Genomic DNA, 19824 nt, shown 5'->3' with positions numbered 1-19824 from the left:
TTTCTTATCAAACGCCTGTAATAATCGACGTTTCGCACCCGCGCTAAACCGTCCGCATAAAGTGTAAAATCATCCGTGCTAAGAATTTATTCGATAATTGGGTCAATCGTGAAACTTTTATCTCTCAACCACAGAACGTACTAATTTCATTTACTATGTACTACACTAGGATTTTCTACCCGCTTACCTTGATCCGGGTACACACGGCTATATGAAATTTCCCTTTCATTTTGACTACGTATATAACTTCAGGGGATCAAATAAAACTGTTCAATACAATTTATAAAGCTTTGATTGTTATTTTGCATCAAACTTTATAATCATTACCGTTTTAATCATTTGCTTTGGGTTTAAATACGGAAGCCGCCATGATTTGTTTTGACTATAATTATTTAATTAATCTAATAAAATATGTATTTAAGGAAAGAAAACTTCGACTACTGCAAAAGGTGTTATGAAAAATATTTCCGCTTCGAAATATAAATGGTGCTTGCGGTGTTTCGTATTCCAATTGTTGGACAAAGTAAAAAGAGTAGTTTAGCTCTAGTTATAAAAAAATTACGTTCCCAATATTAATCATGCATTTATTTTTAACAAAAAAATACATACGTAGGTACTTATAATACCTATATAAATCTACTGCATTATTTGTCACGATTATTAAGAAACAACTTTCGCAAATATATTTAATTAGCAGACATAAACGTGTTTTTATATAAATCAATCTGCTCTTTGGTAATATTAAAATAAGTGCCATTATGCTAGTAATTGTGCGAAAATGAAGGAAACATGCAATAAATATGTATATAATATTATATATGTACTTGTTTTTGTTTTGTTTTTAATTTGCGGCAAACATTAGGACAACGGGGACATGGAGGGCATTTAGGAGGCCTGGTGGGACCCTCCCTGGGAGCCCAAGCGGGACGAGTACCGTTACTCCCATCGGAGCTCCCACTGGAGCTCTCATCGGAGTCCTCAGCTTGACTCGCACCAGGTTCCCCACCTTGACTCTCACCAGGTTCCCCACCGGGTTCCCCATCGGGTTCTCCACTGGGTTTCCCGCCGGGTTCCCCACCGGGTTTACCACCGGGTTCTCCTCCGGGTTCCCCACCGGGTTTACCACCGGGTTCCCCACCGGGTTTACCACCGGGTTCCCCACCGGGTTTACCGCCGGGTTTCTCACCGGGACACATACCACCGGGACAGATAGGGGGTCCCCCACCGGGTTTCCCACCGGGACACATACCACCGGGACAGATAGGGGGTCCCCCACCGGGTTNGATTTGATAGAGAAAAAACACGTTTAATTAAAAATTAAATTTTAATTACTAGTTTAATAACACCTTTTTTTGTTCGTATATGAGACTATTAAAACAAGACATGCCTATCATACCACCGGGACAGATAGGGGGTCCCCCACCGGGTTTCCCACCGGGACAGATAGGGGGTCCCCCACCGGGATGCCCTTGCCCACCATGACACAAACATTCACATATCTGGCTAAGTATTTCACATCTCTTGTTCCCTTTTGTTGTAGTGGCATCGTTTATCGATTCGTCACTTTTTATACGGCCGCTGAACCGTGATCCACTCCCGAATTTTGATCCTGATTCACTACCCGACATTGATCCAGAATCCGTCATTGGTGCGCTGTCCAACAATGCCCCATCACTCGACCCTCCCGATGACAACATATCACTACCTTTCGATTCATCAGAACCGATACTAGAACCGCTCACCTTATTAGTAACCCTAGCGCTTATAACAATTACCGCAACAGTGAGGAACAGGATCATTTGGAACAGCGTACGAATCTGTAATAAAAGTAAATTCAACAATTCATTTCATCATTCAAATATACTTAACAATTTAAAAAACATAAGTAGTGTTATAATTGCTATTGACATTGCAGGAGAATGGTTTTCTGTAGAGAGAATAAAATAAACAGCACAAATTTCGCATATGTAGTAGGTACTTGTTGTGTATCATTCAATAGTAAGGCCGTTTGCACACTCGACCACTCGCCATATCGCTACAATATCACTGCCGTAGCCGTATTTACACCGTTACCGCGGTATGTGCCCGCTTTTAGAGACGATAGCAAGTGGTCGTGTTCTCGCCTCTTGAATTATGCTCTCGCCACTTAATGCTCACTGTCGCCATTTGAAGTGCGCAGCGGCCACTCGAAGCGCGCAGCGGCCACATGAAGCGCGCAGCAGCAGTGTTCGGAACCGTACGATAATTATCGTACACATACGATAATTCTATGTCTACGTACGATGTATAATATCACATTATTATCGTACGCAGATTGTACGATAATTTTCATGCATTCAAAATTTATTTTATTCTTACCCTCTCAGACAATATCACGAAGATTTTTTTATTATGGGCGAATATTTTTTTTCTTTTTGCTCACAGCGCTGTAAACATTTTTGTTATTCGCAGTGTTAAATTTACATGGGGTAGAGGTAGACCTAGATTAGATTACTCTTCGCAAATAGTTAAGGATATGGGTTGTTCTAGTTTTAGGGAAATGCGAAGTTTAGCTCAGGATAGGAAAGAGTGGAGGTACGTGTCCAACCAGTCTTAGGACTGATGACCTTAAGATGATGATGATGATNGCTATAAACATTTTTGTTATACGCAGTGTTAAATTTAGAAGAACGTGCCTGCAACAAAAGAACGTTATCATGCTAGTATGTAGGTTTTTCCTCGGCAGGTAACATCCCTTCGTGTTGGTCACCAGATGGGTCGATGGTCTTCCCATCCACAATTTTGTGATTGTAGTCATGTAGTCACTAACCATAGCCTAAGGTCAAAAACACCCCACTAACATACCTCCACCCCCTATATCTTGTTATATTTAAGTATTTTTCTATCTATTATTGATTTTTAATTTAAAGGGTGGGGGTAGTTCAGGTCTGTCTCAAATGTAAAAAATATAGTACAAACAAGTTACGAAGCATACGCAGAAATATTGATATCACGATTCGTACGAGTAATTTATTAATTATAGTGATTTATTTTGAAAAGTACGATAATTTTGCTCCACGATAATTCTACGCTACTGGTACGACAGTTGCCTCGCTTCAGGTTGTGAACACTTGTTTTTTTCGTCGGAAACTTAATCACTGATGTTGGCCCCCGGTTGAACTGGGATGGCTTTGACAATTTTTAAAATGCATAATCTTATAAGCAATTGTAGCTATCTACAAACTGAATCGTACGTTTTAATATTCTTTCTTTTTCCCTAAAATTAGAATATGTCACATGCCTGTGTATTTGTGAACAGTAATCTAATGTAAAACGGTCTCAACCCCTTGTAACTCCCGCTTCTAATTCTAATATGCCTCTACCTTCCCTTCCTCCTAATATTTACTCCTGTATTCTTGCTCTTTATACAATTTTTAAATTATATAAGATCCATAAGATCCTATTATAAGCTTAAATAGATATTTTTTTAAGTAATCACAATAATTGTAATGAGTATTTCACTTACCGTTTTACTCATTTTGTAAAGTTCACTGAAAGCGAAAATTATTTAAAAACTAAAGCTAATTTCATTCGTTAAGTTTGTTAACTTTCATGAGCAAACTGCTGGAAATTAGATGTTTCAATCGAATTTATAGAGAAATATTGTATACGTTTTGTATCGATTGTTTAATGGATTGCTTAATATTCTTTTACATAACGTACATCCATTATCATTAGAAATTTTCGATCAAACAATGAGATTTGATAGAGAAAAAACACGTTTAATTAAAAATTAAATTTTAATTACTAGTTTAATAACACCTTTTTTTGTTCGTATATGAGACTATTAAAACAAGACATGCCAATAAAAATCGAATCAATCGAGTATGAGCTGGTAATAAAATAATTATTGCAATTTTGTTGATGTAGGTAAAGCTGGAAAACATCATCTATGACTTATAATTTCGAAATACTTTATTGGGAGTAAGAAATACGCAATGTTATTTATTGATAATTCTCTACCCTTCTTAATTCCATCTTTTCTCCTTCCCCTTCATCATTTCTAACCTTTAACGATCTTTTTCGTGCGTGTGCGTGTGCGTGTGCGTGTGCGTGTGCGTGTGTCTCGATTCTATTGTCTCAATGTCGTCGTGTTCTCCGTTTTTTCCCTCTTTCTTTAATCTTTCACTTTATTTTAATCGTCTATTAAAAATGATTAACGATGATTATTCGTTTATTTTGTTCAGTTTTTATTGCATTGCTTTACGTATAGCCAAAACGAAAACCGCTCCAATATAAACGTAAAAATTCACATCTATGAACTCTAGTACCTACTTGTTGGTTATTAAATCCATCAAACTCACTTTTGCTTCGCTTTGATCTTTACAAATTGAAATCCAAGGAAGTACACAAACGTTATATACCCATACATCTACAGAGATACCTATAAATTTTACCAAAGAAACTGTTAATGCTTGATCCTATAGCTTTAATATTTTTATAGTTCCTCGAAAGATATCAAAAAAGTAACATGTCTATTAGTATCTCCATTATATGTATATGTAATAAGTTTGCTTATATTGATATTGAAGAAAAATGTGCGGTAAAGTCAATAAATAATACTTATATGTAGATTAGTACCAGGCCCGCCGCTAGCTGTTTCGTCGCCCGCGTGCAATACCGATTATGCCGCCCTACGACTACTTACTCTGAGTCTTGTCAAAAAAAGGATAATTGATGTTTTCTAATTATGGTGGGGAAAAAGAAAAACAACGTAGATAATCGAAGATAAAACTTTTATTTTAAATAATTAAGTACTTATTATTTTTGTTTACTGATGTGTAAAACTATCTACTTAAATATTTATCTACAAAAATTTAACTCTTCTTGCCTTTACATTTGCGAAATCTTCTATCAACTTTCTTGTATCCAAACTGTCTAAAATTTCATGTTCAATTGAAAATATAGCTAAGCAACTTAGTCTTTACTGGAGCTTTGTTGATGTTAAATAGTTTTTGATAATTTTTAATTTTGAAAAGGATCTTTCACTGAAATCGGCAGTGTAAGTAATATTCTTAGCGCTATTGCTCTGTTCCGAATTGTTATTGATAAAAAGATATTGTAATAGGGTTTGTGGATCATTAGACTGCTTTTCTGCAAAATGCAACTTTAATGCAATGATTTCATTAAATAAATCAATATCGTCAATTCCTTATTCACTAGTTGAATCAGCTTTAAGTTTCAGATTTATATCTTTACAATGTTTCATTAACTCATCATTGGAATAATTAAATAAGTTATTGCTAAAAAAGCCAAATACGTCGGTAAATGTTTTTTACTCGTCGAAACTATCCTTTAAAGAAATTATTGTCTGATCTAACATTCTAAAATAAAAATATTTGATTTTTGGGTCTACTAAAACTTCATCACTGTGTTCATAGTGAAGTTGTGTCGATTTTTTTCTTGGACGAATTGTATTTATTACTGGAAAATCTGTTTCTACGATGAGTTCGTGAGCCACTTTGGAAGCTTCTGCTAACACCGTTTCAAAGTGTTCAGCCGTGTGATATTCTGTCAACTTATTAATCAACTTATTTGACAAATTTATGCAGATTTAAGTATTCATTGTTGGGCTCTGCATCATTTTGCTCAGAGCATCAATTTCGTTTAATTTACCATAATTACGATTCCTTTGCACTTCAGTTTTATAATGACGGATGATTCAATTATAATCACACTAGACAAGTTTAAATATCAATAATTTAGCCCAACCCCACCCCAAAAGAACTATTAACAAAATAATTGCAATTTAATGTGCCATCGTTACTATTTATCTACCATAGCACTGTTCGAATGCGTACAGGTACCTAACCTACCAATTGAAAAAGAAGTTCAAAAGGGATTCCCCTAACTTCGCCAGTCCTGGTTTTCATAGAATGACAGACGACGTTTGATATTGTACCCTAGTTTTAACGGATGCCAATAAATGACTGTATTAACGTCATTCGGTCGGATTTTTGTCCAAACTATGAAATATTTCTTATACTTAAGGTGGGGTGGGTATTATGACAATGATTTAAATTAAGCACGTAACGAGTCGCTTGATTTGCCGCCGCCCGTTTGCGGTGCACGCTCTGCACGCCCCCGCTTACGGCGGCCCTGATTAGTACCATAAGTTTCAATACGTACAATGTCAGACAACGTAGGGTGGAAAAGTGGTAGAGCCCTGATAAAACAACCAGTCAGTTGTCACTGTACTAGTGTGGGGTTAAATCGGCAATTCAAAAAGGATTAGTTATTAATAGGTGGTTTCTCTGGAGTACGGGTACGACTACGGTTTTCGAATCATTTTTCGTTTTGTTTATATCTAAATTTTGTATAGTTAGAATAAGGAAGAGGTCTGGCCAAATCGCAAAACTATTTAAGATTTCATAAAGTAGATACTGCGGTTTAGAAATCCTAATCGTGAAAGGTCCACACACTTAACCAAGGGTTAATTGCGGATAAACAATAATAAAATACAGATTTACTTATATTCAAATCCTTTTTGAAAATTAAAAAAGTCTAGTCAGTCTTCACTCACGTTTTCGCTTGTTATAACAGTTTGGATCGAGCTTGTTTGGAAAATGATTCAAATAAATTTTGTTTTTTTTCTCGTAATTATAAATTTTTAATCATTTAATTTCGGTGAATAATCTTTAGGTAATGTTAAATCCGTCACCCAGTTACCTGTATCGTCATTTAAATTTGCACATTCATTGGGAAACATTGAGATTGCCTCTAGTTGGTTATATTAACGTATTGGATACATCCGCTATAGACGATCATACACTTTTCTCAAAATTGAAAAGAAAAACGCATGTTGCTCTTGTTTTTTAAATACATTTAGTACCTAATACTTTACATACGTTTACGTTATTTAACTGTAATTTGTTAGAAAACGATTGTAGATATTACCCTTTCATAATTAACAGTAATAATAATAATAATAATAATATAGAATGACAGATCGGGATAGGAAGTTGTTGTTTAGACTTCTTGAAACTACTTCTACTTGAAACTTTGAGCAGACAACTACTTAGAGGAAGATTCAAGTCATTAATGGGTAATATGTACATTATTACCGTTCTTTTAATCGTTACACTAAAAACAATTAAAACGGTATTTGTTACTGCTAGTACTCGGATTATAACACAACATTATATTACATCGATTGATAAATACGCCAGAATCAATTTAATTGGTAATAAGAAGTTCTTCAAATGAAATGCTTTCTGACCATTTGTGCGATTGAGGTCGTCCTTCTTCGGTATATTCGTCACGTTGAAAGATGACCTTTCGATTATTGGTGTTAGAAGGGAAGGAACGTTTTTTAGGCCCGTGTTCGTTGCTAAGTCTCCTGTTAACGAATTGCGCCCTTTTCCGGGACTGTTGCAGAATTCTTTGAAGAAAACGTGGTGAATATTCTTCCTCCTCAGATACTTCCGCAGATTGCATTTCGGGCTGTGGTGGTGACGATGATTGCCCGAGCGTTTGCTGATGATGATATTGCACAGGTTGGTAAGGAGGTTGTAGCGTGAATGGCCGTTGAGGTGGTTGATGGACCAATGATCCCCGGGGTGGTGTTGATTGGGCAGATACCGATTCGGTATGCGATTCCTCGGAAGATTTGTGTCTATTGTTATTCCTGTGAGGAGAATGACGATGGTGTTGCATGACCATATAACCGTCTGGTACTTCAACCATGGCAGGCCTAATGGATTCATTAGGTCTGTGATATCCAAGAGGACAATCGTTGTTGACATCTTCTTCATATTTTGGTGCTTTTTGGCCATTGGAATCTCTGTTAATATATTTTAGACACTCCGGAGGAATGTCACCGTGCTTAATTTCGGGTGGGTTTACAGGATTATTTTCAGGGCGTTTTCCCGGACCGTTATCGTTTCCACTTGTGTCATTGAAATTGTTTGGATTGCCATTGTTCGTACTTCCACTTGGGTCCTTATAAGTATTTGGATTTTCTTCAGGAATATTGGGAATGCGACCGTTCGAATTTTCATCGGTATTCTGAGGAATATCGGGATATGTATCTTTCTGAATACATCCTGGAGGAATGCCATTATTCGCGTTTCTACTTGGGTTTTCAGGAACATTCGGAAGTTGTGGGGGAAAGTCGGCATCTTCATCTACATTTGGATTTTGAGGAGTATCGGAAACATCTTGAGAATCTTCTGGAGGAACACCAACATTCCCATTTCTACTTGGATTGTCCGGTGCGTAGGGATTTCCAGATACACTACCACTACCAAAAGCGTCTTTACAAGGGTCGTAATTTTGGGCCTTATTCCGATTGTTGAAGGGTGGAGACTGATCCATATCGTCGTTACTGATGGTACCCACATTAGAGCCCCGTTTGTTATGCGGTCTGTAATCTGTGATGGTCTTTCGCATAGGTCGTATGTTTTCAAATGCTGCACACAGCACACAATTTGCCAATAGTGTATAGCTCCAAATCTAAAAGATTTTAGTAATTTTCGTGAATTATTTTATTAATTTGGTCGAATGTAATTTAAAAACACATACCAATATTAATGTGAAAATTCATTAAAATTTTATCTACTACAAATCACCTCAAATTGATAAAGAAAAATTGTTGCTGCTGTCAAACTTTCGCCGGGGATCGAACCTGGGACCTTTGACTTTAGACACAAATGCTCTAACTATTATGCATGGGTCCCGGGTTCGATTCCCGGCGCGATCTGAATTTTCGACAACTTCTTTCACACATCTTCTTACACAACCTTCGTTCAAATTTCGTTTTAAAAATTTTAGTAATTTTCGTGAATTATTTTATCAATTTGGCCGAATGTAATTTAAAAAAACATACCAATATTAATGCGAAAATTCATTAAAATTTTATCTACTACAAATCACCTCAAATTAATGAGGAAAAATTGTTGCTGCTGTCAAACGTTCGCCGGGGATCGAACCTGGGACCTTTGACTCTAGACACAAATGCTCTAACTATTATGCTTGGGTCCCGGGTTCGATTCCCGGCGCGATCTGAATTTTCGACAACTTCTTTTACACATCTTCTTACACAACCTTCGTTCAAATTTCGTTTTCAAAATTCTAGTTTAAATAATCCAACTTGTAGATTCACAGATTATTCCGGATAAACCAACAAATAAATAAAAGACCTGTACTTCTTTATGCATGGATGAAGTTGTTTTACAAGGCTTTGAAAAATTACCTTTGCTACACTCGTGACCATCTTCGTAGTTCAATCTTCTACTGATTTTAAGTTAGTATGTACTTGTTTGCAACATGCACTTTTTGCAACTAGTGACTGCATACGGGCCAGAATAAATCTTTAAAATAGTCCCTTTGTTTATAACGAATTATGGCAACCTGTGTCAATAATAAAAGTAATTGGTTTATATGTATGCAATATAGGATACCTTTTATTACTTTCCAATAGGTCATAATAAAACACCATAAACCATTGAAGCACTAACTTGTTTTATTTAGAACAATACGAAACAATCATTGCTACATTAGATTTAACAGCAACGTTTTTATAGCATTTCCAAACGAACTAAATTAAAGTCAGATAGAAGGTGTCTTTCGCCAATTACATTCGTATAAAACTTTTATGGTGAAAAATTGAAGAAACAATTTAAACTGTTTTATTAGGTATTAATAAACATACTGCTGCAAACATACTATTTAACGAAAAAATAATCGATATAAGGTTTTTATACGAAAACGTAAACGATTCAAACGGTTGATCGAATATACAGTGGATTCCTGGTATAACGACGACGAAGGGACCGCTATAATTTCGCCGTTATATCCGGAAGTCGTTACAGGCAACCGTAAAGAGATACAGATACGTATGTATAGTTTTCACAAAATTTGTAACAGACGATTCATTAAGAAACAGTCGCTACACCCGAACTCGGCGTTACATCCGAAGTCGCCAAAGCCACATGAATTTTATACTAAAGTATTCTTTAAATTCAAGAGACTTAGATTTAACGTCACTATAGCAAAATGATCGCTATAAGCAAGGTCATAATAAATTAATTCCACTGTAATTGGAAAATGTCGCACTGGAACCCCTGGATATACATTTGACATTTTGCACAACATAGGCGAGCATTGAGACAGGGTTTTTTAAAATTCAACCCCTAAAGGCGTTTTCAAACACTGGTGTGTATCGATCAAGGCGCACCTCAAACCGTTGAGTCAGGAAATACTTACACAAAGGTATAAAATGAGTTTTCGAAATACCGCCCCTACAAAGGTGAAATGGGGGTATAATAGATTATACATCATTTACTTTCTCTAGCGATGTGCCCCTTCCAATGTCTTGGATTCGCGCTGGCAAAATCGTAGGTAGGGAGAAAAAAGCTCATTATACTCTCGACTCTTGTTCATTAAACATACGTTTTCATATAGTACTTGCCAAAAGTTTTGTTCAATCACGAATATTAGTGCGAGTCGAAAACAAGCGTTAAAGCCTTTAATATGTCTTCAAATATAAATAAACATCTCGTTGATATTTTCAGTAGTAAATGGTACTAATAACAGCACATTTGAGCAATGAAATTGTAGTGCATAAAATGGTAAATTTTTCCGTGCAGTACTGTACGGATTATACGCTCCTCACCGGTTAACAATTCGACCGAGAGTTGTCTCCTTCCTTTTCTGGCCTAGTGCTGTTTCTACTTTGCGCCAGTCAAACTGAAGGTAAACGAAGTATACCATCTAAAGTTTTTGTTCACTACAAGCGGATATTATTACACTTAGTGTAATGGTTTGTTGAATTGATGATATTAATATTTGATTGAAACTATTCAATTTGTTTGCTATATCAGCGTGCCCTCGAAATGTTCTCTTCTGTATAAGCGGGTACTATTAGATTTGCTACAGTAATTCGTTGAATTGATTGTTCGTAGGACACCTTCTCCAGGCATGAAGGGTTAGTTAAAGATATATTAGAAGCAAAAACAGGAATTAATAGGTCTAAATTAGATTATTTGAATTGATGATAGATGTAATTGATTGATTTAAGAGAGAACGACAACAAAATTTGTTTGTTATATCAAGTTAATGCCAAAAGCTTCTGTTTACAACAAGTAGAATCTGTTACGTTTGGTACAGTGATTTGTTGAATTGATAATATAAGTAATTGATTGATTGAGAAGATAACAATAAAATTTAAACTGTTAACTATTGGGATCCGTCAAATGGGCATACAACATCTGGTAGCAAAATTTATAACTCGAATGAGGGAAAAATTTACATAGGAACTGTGCACACAAATTGGAAAATTGTTTATTAAAATAATAAAACACGTTAAAAAAGTAAAAATTTTTTTGATGAAGGAGTCGACGAAATTTTCTTCTAAAGTAAAATCAAATAAAAAGTTAATATGTTCAGTGAAAAGCTGCAATAGCACTTCAGACATAGATCTTCACTCTTCACCTACATTAACTACTTTCCAATAAAAACTAACCGTTTTATATATGTAAAAAATATATTTGGAAAATTAGAGAAAAAAGTAAACTAATAGAAGCTTGGACGAAAGCAGTAGGTATCAAAGAAGTGAATTCCGGAATAAAAATTTGTTCACGTCATTTTAATGCACATGATTATATTTCAGCAAGTATTTACCATCAGCCATAACCTTAATATAAAGTATAAAGTGAGAAATTATTTATTCCTGTGTAATTGATTTAACACAATTCTAATGATACGATATAAGTATTTTGAGGTTAAGAACCTACCTGCTGCAACACAATAATGTGTTTGCAACGTTCTCTTAAATCGGCTTTGCACGTGCAAGTCATTGATATGATATTGCTTAAATCACCCAGAATCACCTCACCAATTATATAACGTGAATCACTTTTTAAATCCGAAGTTTGTAAAAAGTAAGCAGTAAACTTGACAGAATTTGATGGCTAGCTTCCGGATTTGTTGTTTCCGAATTTTATAATGTGATTGGCATTAAAAACACGCTCACCTTCAACGAAATTTCGTTTCCGAGGCTTTTTGTCAGCCCAATCACATGTTGTGTCAATACTTATCATTTTATCGTAATTTAAAAACTTGGAAATTGCACGGTACTCTATAGGAACTACGATAAATGTTCCCTAATCGTCGCCATGTTTATAGGCTCCTCCCATTTGACGGATCCCCATATCAAATATCCGATTTATATTTTTCAAGACTCTAATTTCGTCAATAAAGCAACAATAGTTCGGGAGTGAACTTTTATTCATTACAGTGCGACGTTTACACCGTTAATTTCAGTTATCATCAGGCTAAAAAAACGAACTTAAGTCACTATTTCAACATCAAATCTAACTTTTGTTGATTTTTTTAAGCTTCATGATGACCGAAATTGATGGTTAAAAATAAATTATTATACAACAACCAACAAAATTAGATTCCTTTTTACACATAAATATCCGATTGTTTGCTTAATTTCTTATTCATTAGAACCAGAGTTCATTATATTTGAAATAATATAATTAGTTCATTTAAGGGAGTGCTAAAAATTGCAACAGCAGGAACATAAATATATAATTAGTGAATATTTTGAATTAAGTACAAACAAGAATGAGCAATAGTAACATACATTAATATTATAATAATAATATTATTATTGTTTATTAGTTATGTATTATCATCACCAGTTCCTAGTATCCTTGTCTTCATCGAAGGTCACTAAGCAACGCCATCCGTCTGCAACTTTCCAACATCTTCTTTCAGAGTCTGCGACTATCTGGGACCTGGGGTCCTTCGGTTTCTCACCGTACATGGTCAGTTCTAGGGCCATGCCGTCTTTCTTCTTGCTGTTTCCCTTCTCGACGGACCTTTTGAGGTTGGCACTGTCCTTTTCCCTATCACTTTTTTCATTGTCCGGATACGAATCCTTGCGACCTAAGAAAGTCTTTAGAGCGGATTGTTCCTCATTGGGCTTTCCTAACTGAAACAATTGAATCCGAGAAGGTTTACTGTCAGTATTTTCAGAGCCACCGTAATCTCCTTCAACTACACCAATAAGTAAAGAATTATTATCAACCTCTCGTATCTCCTCTCCACCGTTTAACGGTACTCCAACGGTCATTACAACCAACGTCATTACGCCAAGCCACATGTAGACTAACTGAAACAGAAAACTTGTTTGATAAGTGCTCTTATCAAAAAACAATAACGTACAATTTGATCTAATCTTGTGCTTTTATATTTGAGTCTAAACTCGTCATATGTTGGAGTCACTTTCGAACGTTTCGCCAGCACGAGTAGCGAGCTTCCACATCCAGCATCGAATATGGGAAGACGTTTGAAGAAGCTCGCTACACGTGCTGGCAAAAAGGTTAAGTTAGGTTAGGTTAGATTAGACCCGTATCAGAACACCACATGAAACACTTTAAATTTCCAAGTGGTTAATAATAATAATTAATGTGAAAGTTCGCACTCTTAATTTTTCCACTATGAATTACCTTAAATTAATGATTCTTGACGGTTAGAGCATTGGTGCATAAGCCAAAGATCCCGGGTTCTATTCCTGGCGAGAACAGCAAAAATGTTTCTGCATTAATATGAGGTAATTTATGGTAGAAAAATTAAGAATGAACATTCTCATTAATATCAGTTCACCTGCTAGCCACGAAAGTCTTTACCAATCGTGTAATTTATTTTTCAATTTTGTTACATTAAATGGACAGATACAAAATATACAGTACGAGAACTGGATGATTTCTGTGTCGAGAAGCTGTAATATAGTCACGGAAAGATTGTAGTTACCCCGAGTTTTTGGTGGATACTGCCAATAATTGGGAAAATACGGTATTCATTTTATGAACTAGACAAATAAACGCCCAGTTAGTAAAATAAAATATTATTGAAACAAAATATTATTGAACTATCTAGATCTTGTTCACGAAATGGACAATTTCTCACAAAGGGGGTGTGACATGTACAGAAAACAAATCTAATTAACGAATGTGATTGCACCCTTGTCATATTTATAGTTCACAACTGCTCTGTGAAAACTACAATTCAAAATAAATACAGAAATGGACTTTTTGAACATAAAATAGTAATATTTGTATTACATGTCTGATTATTAAAATGTCAAATTACTGTAGTACTAACCACTTTAACTAACTTAAATAAAATTTTTTGCAAGAAGTCAAAGCAAATGAAAACTGCGAGTTTTGAACTGGTCTGAGAATATATGTACATGCAAAAAAATGCATAATGATTTTTGCAAATAAATGCCATGTTAATTAATCTGGGATTTTGTATGATTTTCATCATTTATTATCAGAGGAACCAAATAAAATTTCTAGTTTATTAGAATCTTTAAAAGTGTTCACCAAAACAAAATTTTAATACTTCTTGATGATCACAACAAACCAAAAACGTAACATAATCTAAATAATAAATGATAAATTTCAAAATCCATGTTTGTGATAATAGAATTAATTTTCGAACGTTCGAGTAGATTATTACCTTAAAGGTGAAGTAAAAATACAAATTGAAAAATAAAATTAAAAATTCTGCGATGAAAACAAAATTATTTACTACGTATAATAACCTATGTTATGTCAATCGTTTTTCATTGCTACTAAACACGTAATTATGTAAAATAATTTATATAGTGTGTAAGTATACAAGTCGAAAGAATTCCCTGAAAACGATTATCATGTATACGTTACTTTTCATTTATCAGTTAGAAATCAGTTTCATTGCCTTCACGCGTGTATCTCAAAAATTTTTATTAAAATTTTGACGACAACAATTCGTTTCAAGAAGATACAATTATCTATATACATCAATGAAATGAAGTTTATTGTTACTCTATATTAAGATTAGATTTCCTTAGCCTAAAGAATTTCACACAAATGGCGCTATTCCTTTTTTATATTAAATTTATTGTGCACTTTTATTTTAATATAAAAATCGGTATTCAATGCTTGGGTTTACACCAAAGTAAATATTAAAATCAGAACTCACCTTCATATTTGAATCCATGACAGGGTAACCTATGTAATAGTAGTTTCTACAGGTGCAGCTATATTCACTGTAGAAATGGTGTGCGCCAAATAATACTAATTATTAATTTGTTTAATACTTATTTCGACCTTTAGATCCTATTATTTTTCTTAACAATGGTTACAACTGTTAATTACTTTCTTAATTAACGGAAAGTTCAATTATACAAAAATTTATATTGATTTTCCCAATGAAAACTGCTTACCTATTAAATGAATGTTTACCCAATTCGTTTTACGGTCGATTAATCAAATTTAGCAGGACATTTGTTAATTGGACGTTTAAGAAATGTACAAGAAAAACCAACAAACTGCATGTGAATATCATACTTTGTAATTTTATTAAATTATTTTCAATGAAACACAAACAGAGGCGAGGCAGACCTATAAAGTCATTGCGAGACTCCGGGCGTGTAGATCTTTTCGAGGCCCTTGTCTTTGTGGAATTAGTTTTAATGATGATACTTGAAAAATGCAAAGTTGTTAATCAATTAATGTATAGTTTTGAAACTGTTTATTGGAAATTAATAAACAAACGCAAAGATAACAAATTATTAAACATGGTAAACTAAAGTACATTAATGTCAAAAGAATCAAATGATGCCTCCAGCTTTTTTTAAAGCTAATTGTAAGAAATTCAAACAAACATTAGTACTATTCGTACCCAATATTTTTATATTTGGATTATTGCACGAATACGCGAGGCCCCTGCAAGAACGAAGCCCCAAGCGCCCCTAAATGCCGCCCCTTAAAAAACTTCATATAATAAATTCAAATATGGTTCAAGGATAATTCCCAATTGATAAAGAAATATACATGTTTCGTTTTTAAAAATTAAAAATGGGAATTTTGGTGTAATTTTGGTTGTACATCAGCGCGTCGCAGGTAGCTCCGTCAGAACACAGACCAACTTTTACCTGCTGTCTTAATAGTGCCTTTTAGAAAATACTACAAATGGCGCAGTAAACGCCATCTGTAGAACGATGCTACATTTTAGGATTACGTACGCTCCAGCAAGGAGAAGAATGTTACTTAACATTCAAATGTGGATTTTCCATTACAAATTGTCTCTTTAATTCAAATTGCTATTAATTTTCTTCGGAAAATTTAGCCGCTGCGATGGTCAAAGACTCGAGATAAATTTTCACAGCAACACTCAATATGAACGAATATGGTATTTATCGTATTCCTGTAAATTATTTAAAAAACCCACATTCGAATATACAGTATTCCATTTAAAATAAGAAAGTTTGTTTTCTAATATTCTCAAAATTCAGATTAGTTTTTTGGACACCCTGTAGAATTTTCGAACAATTATTACATTACACCAGCATGGTTGACACAATAAAAATTTAGTTAAATAAGGTGCGTTATTATTGACTGTACAAAATTGTTTTTGAAAATTTTTTTCTAAAAAAAAATTGCAGATAGGTAGTTTATTTCCTAAAGGGTAGATTTTTTTAGATAGGTTCTTGTTAAACTTCCCTTTAAATCAACAGAGAATTTCAGTGATATAATATGATGCAGGGTGTTCCATTTTAAATAACAATATTAATGCCTACTTTCAGTATAACCGGAAGTGAAACATGAAAGTAGAAAATAAATAAAAATAAAACAATAATATTCGTATGCAAGGGAAGAAAAAGTAGGGAAAGAGCGAATATAAAAATAGGAAACGAAAAATTAGAAGTGGCCGAGTTTAGGTATCTAGGATGTCAGATAAGTCAGGACGGAAGGAGCAGTAGGGCTATAAAGCAGAGGATAGGGCAGGGTCAAGTTGCCTCCAATAAAAAGAAGTCACTTCTATGCTGGCCAACGATTAATTTAGAAATTCGAAAAAGGTTGTTAAAACTGTATGTTTGGAGCACGGCGCTGTACGGGTGCGAAACATGGAAACAAAAAACGGTTAGAAGCGTTCAAAATGTGGTGTTACAGGCGAATGATGAGGATACCGTAGAAAGAGAAGGTTGGAAATGAAGAGGTATTAGAAAGAATAGGAGAACAGAGGACTCTATGGAAGTCAATAAGAAATAGGCGAGAGTTATGTTGGTAGGACACCTTGTCAGGCATGAAGGTCTAGTTAGAGACATATTTGAGGCAGAGACGGAAGTTAAGAGGGATAGAGGTAGACCCAGATTAGATTACTGTTCACAAATAGTTAAGGATGCAGGATGTTCTAGTTTTAGAGAAGTGCGAAGATTACCTCAGGATAGGAAAGAGTGGAGGTGCGTGTCCAACCAGTCTTAAGACTGACGACCTTATGATGATGACATCTTTCACACGAAGGTCTTCCTTGGTAATCCGTGCATACTCGTAAATAATAATAATTATGTATATTTATTTAAGCAATATTTTCGATTGCTTATATAATTAATATTACCATGAAGTGCTACCCCTACTGTATTCAAATCATTCCGCTCGCAAACTAGAAACTCGCAGTTAAACTTCTTCTGTTGAATTTCCGTTAGCTATGCGCGCGCAATTTCCGTTGCCTCCTAAAATCCCAGTCTTAACGCGCTAGAAAGAGTATGACTTTAAAAACTATCGTAGGTAATTAAAATATTTATTTCACAATGTATGTATCTATATAAGTTAATACGTTTAACAGCAAGGTGAATACCTAATGTTACAAATAATGATTTTGTTAAAAATAATAATTAATCAACGCAATCCTCAACTGGTGTCGTTACTAAACATTGCCATCTGCCATCAACTTTCCAACAGTTCTCTTTGTTTTGCATCCCTGCATTGTTCTCGCAGCAGCAATCACTTGGTGCTGGAGGTTCCATTTTTAGATGTAGATCAAGTATCAAACTGCCAGTACCGATCGGTGTCTCTACCTGGTAATACCTGGATGTTGGGTCGTCGTCATGTTCACGATACGTTTTTCTAGAAACCCTTTGTTTATCCTCGGAATCAGACCTGCCAACTGGCATGTCTATCAAACGGTTCTTTTCTATCATGTTAATTTCTTTTACGTTCGGATTCATTTCCATCGGCTGTTGCATGTTATTGTAATTTCCCGATTTTGATTCTTTGTGTAGATTTCGTATTATTTGCATCGTGTCTTGATGTTCCCTATTTTCCCCTATGGGAGCGTATGTCGCGCCGCTTTCCCTTTCGTTATACAAGGACGAAGGCTTCGACTTTCTGTTTATCATATCACCTGATAGTGGACTAGGATTTGCCGAATAGTACTGGAGTAGTAGTGCCCATACTAACAGAATCTGAAAGAATCAAGAAATGAAGTCGCAATAGTAGTACCACACTGTACAGGAATTTTTTGTTTTGTTAAGTAACAAATATTCTTAAGACTAAATCCTGTACTTCTCCCTTCATCCTACTCTTTCCTATCCTGAGCTAATCTTCGCATTTCCCTAAAACTAGAACAATCCACAACCTTAACTATTTTCGAATAGTAATCTAATCTAGGTCTATCTCTACTCCTCTTAACTCCTGTTTCTGCCTCTAATATGTCTCTGACTAGACCTTCATGTCTGAGAAGGTGTTCTACCAATCTATCTCGCCTATTTCTTATTGACTTCCATAGAGTCCTCCGTTCTCCTATTCTTTCTAATACCTCTTCATTTCTAACCTTCTCTATCTACGGTATCCTCATCATTTGCCGACACCACATTTCGAACGCTTCTAATCTTTTCTTATCCGCCGCGCCCACCTTTAACAACCTTTTTAAAATTTCTAAATTAACCGTTTGCGAGCATAGAAATGACTTCTTTTTATTGAAGGTGACACGACCCTGCGCTATCCTCTGCTTTAAATCTCTACTACTCCTTCCGTCCTGACTTATCTGACTTCCTAGATATCTAAAATCAGCCAGTTCTTTCGTCTCCTATATCTGCATTCGCTCTTTCCCTACTTTTTCTTCCCTTGCATACCAGTATTTTAGTTTTACTTTTATTTATTTTCATACAATACTGTTTTGTAAATACCGCTTCCATTTTATTTAAAACTATCTCTAATTCCTCCTTGCTAGATGCTAATGCTGCTATATCATCTGCAAATCTAAGCATACTAATCTTTGGTCCCTGTGTATCTATCCCTTACAGTTGTACTGTCTTTCATAATGTTGATTGCGTCTTCGATGTACAGATTAAAGATGCTCTAATAACAATAGGAATTACATTTATGGTAAAATATTCGTTTTATAAAATCAATCCGAAACTGTAGAACCCTCTGGACAATTAAAAAACCATAAAAAAGATAATTTATTAAAAAAACTCACCTTGTTAAAAGTCAACGTCATAGTTTTCTTAAGATGTCGTAGATAAGTAATGTTTATAGTGCGTCCTCTCAAAGAAGTCAAATGTTAACTAAAACTGCACTAAATGAACGAATTCTATTTTAAGGAATTAATGAGACGATGTTAATTATTCCTTTTAACAATAGCTTGCCACCACTAATTAATTACTGATTGTCGGATAATTGCAGTAAATTCTCCTAATTATAGTCACACCACGTTTACATACTTCAATTTTTAAATAGTTATTATATCTATAACTCATCATTGTAACAGTGTAACAAGTACACCAGCAAACATATTATATGCTTTATAATCAACAAAGTTTCATTAAAAATTATCGATGAACAAATTAATGAAACCGTTAAAGCTCAAATAATAGGTTTTGAAATGCTATTATTTAAGGTTGCGACTGGCAGTTGTTAATTTGTACTTTTCTCGCTTTAATTGTAATTAATTTTGCATTGGAATGGGATTATTGTATGCATTTTCACATTTCATTCTTCTTTC

General features: G+C 34.8%; 4 protein-coding genes across 5 annotated transcripts; all 4 read right to left on the bottom strand.

Moving 5' to 3' along the window:
• Positions 1-563: 563 nt before the first annotated feature.
• On the bottom strand, positions 564-3613 carry LOC108738406 (translation initiation factor IF-2-like). Its single transcript, XM_025977615.1, has 3 exons — positions 3506-3613; positions 1397-1817; positions 564-1234 (listed from the first exon to the last, which is right to left on the bottom strand). The coding sequence occupies exons 1-3, from the start codon at positions 3515-3517 to the stop codon at positions 813-815; spliced, it is 855 nt and encodes a 284-aa protein (XP_025833400.1). The 5' UTR covers positions 3518-3613; the 3' UTR covers positions 564-812.
• A 3228-nt stretch (positions 3614-6841) lies between these two features.
• LOC108738417 (sporozoite surface protein 2-like) lies at positions 6842-9390 on the bottom strand. The gene is made up of 2 exons (XM_018471823.2): positions 9233-9390; positions 6842-8493 (listed from the first exon to the last, which is right to left on the bottom strand). The coding sequence occupies exons 1-2, from the start codon at positions 9251-9253 to the stop codon at positions 7216-7218; spliced, it is 1299 nt and encodes a 432-aa protein (XP_018327325.1). The 5' UTR covers positions 9254-9390; the 3' UTR covers positions 6842-7215.
• A 3172-nt stretch (positions 9391-12562) lies between these two features.
• Positions 12563-15181, bottom strand: LOC108738433. 2 transcript variants are annotated; one of them, XM_025977639.1, is made up of 3 exons: positions 15019-15180; positions 13079-13162; positions 12563-12982 (listed from the first exon to the last, which is right to left on the bottom strand). In XM_025977639.1, exons 1-3 carry the CDS (start codon positions 15034-15036, stop codon positions 12683-12685), a joined length of 402 nt encoding a protein of 133 aa, XP_025833424.1. In that variant the 5' UTR covers positions 15037-15180; the 3' UTR covers positions 12563-12682. The 2 variants fall into 2 exon arrangements, with proteins under 2 accessions (XP_025833424.1, XP_025833423.1); XM_025977638.1 differs by having other exon boundaries at positions 12563-13162; positions 15019-15181.
• A 2468-nt stretch (positions 15182-17649) lies between these two features.
• Positions 17650-19517, bottom strand: LOC108738445. Its single transcript, XM_018471863.1, has 2 exons — positions 19300-19517; positions 17650-18283 (listed from the first exon to the last, which is right to left on the bottom strand). The coding sequence occupies exons 1-2, from the start codon at positions 19318-19320 to the stop codon at positions 17714-17716; spliced, it is 591 nt and encodes a 196-aa protein (XP_018327365.1). The 5' UTR covers positions 19321-19517; the 3' UTR covers positions 17650-17713.
• Between the last annotated feature and the right edge of the window lie 307 nt (positions 19518-19824).

Source organism: Agrilus planipennis, unplaced genomic scaffold (assembly GCF_000699045.2).
Source record: "Agrilus planipennis isolate EAB-ADULT unplaced genomic scaffold, Apla_2.0 scaffold25, whole genome shotgun sequence".
Classification (NCBI taxonomy): Eukaryota; Metazoa; Arthropoda; class Insecta; order Coleoptera; family Buprestidae; genus Agrilus; species Agrilus planipennis.
Note: the sequence above shows the minus strand (reverse complement) of the source record. Positions and strands in the feature narration are given on the sequence as shown.

What these genes read in the sequence shown, in the direction of transcription:
- LOC108738417 (XM_018471823.2), bottom strand. Translation starts at nt 9,253, where the DNA reads ATGGTCACGAGTGTAGCAAAG. An exon ending in TGGTCACGAGTGTAGCAAAG is followed by an intron (nt 8,494 to 9,232) that starts GTAATTTTTCAA and finishes AAAATCTTTTAG; the next exon opens with ATTTGGAGCTATACACTATT.
- LOC108738445 (XM_018471863.1), bottom strand. Translation starts at nt 19,320, where the DNA reads ATGACGTTGACTTTTAACAAG. An exon ending in TGACGTTGACTTTTAACAAG is followed by an intron (nt 18,284 to 19,299) that starts GTGAGTTTTTTT and finishes TGATTCTTTCAG; the next exon opens with ATTCTGTTAGTATGGGCACT.
- LOC108738406 (XM_025977615.1), bottom strand. An exon ending in ACCCCCTATCTGTCCCGGTG is followed by an intron (nt 1,235 to 1,396) that starts GTATGATAGGCA and finishes TGTGTCCCGGTG; the next exon opens with GGAAACCCGGTGGGGGACCC.